Source organism: Austrofundulus limnaeus, unplaced genomic scaffold (genome assembly GCF_001266775.1).
Source record: "Austrofundulus limnaeus strain Quisiro unplaced genomic scaffold, Austrofundulus_limnaeus-1.0 Scaffold1091, whole genome shotgun sequence".
NCBI lineage: Eukaryota > Metazoa > Chordata > Actinopteri > Cyprinodontiformes > Rivulidae > Austrofundulus > Austrofundulus limnaeus.
Genome location: NW_013953493.1, coordinates 41293 through 43421, shown reverse-complemented (window position 1 = coordinate 43421; position 2129 = coordinate 41293). Strand labels below are relative to the sequence as shown.

The window sequence follows — 2129 nt, the reverse complement described above, 5'->3', positions numbered from 1 at the left end:
ATCGGGATATATCGTATCGTGACCCCTCTGTTATATGTATCGTATCGCCAAATTCTTACCAATACACAGCCCTATAATTAACTGTATTTATTAGGAGAAACAATAAACTGAATTTAAGAGCTTCAACTCACCTGGCCTTACAAACCACACCCACTGAACACCTGCTGTTACTCTGACATGTTTTTTAACATGAAGTCTTGAATCTGTAAGATTCTGAAAGTCTAAGTGATGATTTTAATTCATCACTGTTGGATAACAAAAGATGACAATATTGTGTGTTTAAAAGCCTCTCAGTGTCTGAACTGATGACGAACTGAAAACAGGAAACGGTTTAAAGAGAGTCTGATGAGGTGTTTTTGTTGCAGCACTCGCTGCCGCTGCCTCAGGGCGGGAAGCACGCCAACAACCCCCACGTGGTGGAGGACCAGCGCTTCCCCCAGCAGCGGCTCTCCAACAAGGCTCGCCAAAAGACGGACGTCTTCAACCCGGACTACACGGCCGGGTCCTCGCCGTTCTGCGAGAACGACATCTACAGCCGAGCGGCCAGCCTGCAGATCAGGGACGGTCAGAGCGGCGGCGGCAGGAGGCGGGCCAACCCCAACGCCTCCCGCAGGAAGTTTGTCAAGAAGAAGTGATGTCATCGAACAAACTTCAGCTGTAACCCTTCACTTTAATATTTATCAGAAAATCTTTTTTAGTTTCCAGCTGATTCATGATAATAAAGAATCCTGGGAGTGTTTTAACATCTGTTTCTTTCCAGCCTCATGACATTATATTCATCTAAATAAACTCAGTGATGTGTTCACGACCACACTTTGTTTCTGTGAGTTTTACTGATCGCAGGTTTCAGGCGATGCTTCAACATCACTGTTTTGTGTTTTGTATGGTGTCTGTTAGGTAAATAAGCTTATTAAGAGTTCATTCAGCTTATTAAGAGTTAATTCATGTCAACTCAAAAGGTTGTGTGATTTTGACAGAACCATCAGCAGACCTGACAGCTCGGTGTATCTGTAGATAACATCTGATCTCACCACCATTTTAAAACAACCAGCTGTGAACCCTCCATATATAAAATAATTTTAAAAAAGTAAAAATACCTTAACAGAAAATAACTGGTAAAAATTAATTTCACTAACGAGAAAACAACTTAAGTAAAAGTCATTAAACTGTCCACAAAAGTTGGAAAGTAAATATGCCTTTACACTGAAATAAACTGTTGAATTTAATGAAGCCCTTAGCAGACTTTGTTCCACTGGTGAGGAATAAAAAAAAAAAGAAAAAAATGGTGCAGTTTCTGCCTTTAAACATTTCCAGACACTACCAGGGGCTTTTATTTTGAAAATTATCACTCCTTGAAAGCCTTTTAACCTTTATTTTTTTTGTAAGGATGTCAAACTAAAAGGTAAGAACCGGAGGAGGTTGCTGACACCMTAGTTTTCAAAATAAAAGCCCCCGGTAGAGTCTGGAAATGTTTAAATGCAGAAACTGAACCAGTTTTCCATTTTCGCTCACCAGTGGAACAAAGACAGAGGTTCAGTAAATTCAACAGTTTATTTCTTAGTGTGTACAAGTACCAGTACTTTTACTTTCCTGAGKTTTGTGAACAGTTTTATGTCTTTTCTCACCACTGAAATTTATTTTTACCGTTAAGGTATTTTTTATTTTACTTAGTTACTTAGTTGAAGTACTTTACAGACCTCTGCAGATCACACACAGCAAAACTCAACGAGAAGTGGTTTTGATCAACAGTTGGTCTTCGGCTGTTTCTCCCTCAGTTTCAGTCCTTGAATATTTACAGGGATCCTTAAAAAGCCTTGAATTCATCAATCCAAAAATAAGGCCTTAATTAGCCTTAAAAAGGTCTTAAATCGATCTTCAGAAGTCTTAACACATTGTAAGTAGGATGACTGTAATTTGAATCAAATATTAAAATTGGTAACATTTATTTTTGAAATATTCCCATTCAGATGTTCCCCTTTGACATCACTTCCTGTTATTTCACCTGCAGATATCTTAACAACTGTCCATCTGAGCAATGAGAAATTTGTTTTCTAATATGTTAATAATGTTCTTTCCAAAAACTCATTCATATTTCTTACAAAAATTTGATGTCACAGGCACTTTAAGGT

The 2129-nt window shown here is 38.3% G+C and overlaps 1 protein-coding gene across 2 annotated transcripts in view; it reads left to right on the top strand.

Moving 5' to 3' along the window:
• Positions 1 to 813, top strand: part of nob1 (NIN1 (RPN12) binding protein 1 homolog) — a 6817-nt gene extending 6004 nt beyond the window's left edge. For both annotated transcript variants that reach the window (XM_014030613.1, XM_014030612.1), the window contains one exon: positions 366 to 813. In XM_014030613.1, coding sequence (XP_013886067.1) covers positions 366 to 635 — 270 coding nt within the window. In that variant the 3' untranslated portion in view covers positions 636 to 813. The remainder of the gene's footprint in view (positions 1 to 365) is intronic.
• Positions 814 to 2129: the final 1316 nt, after the last annotated feature.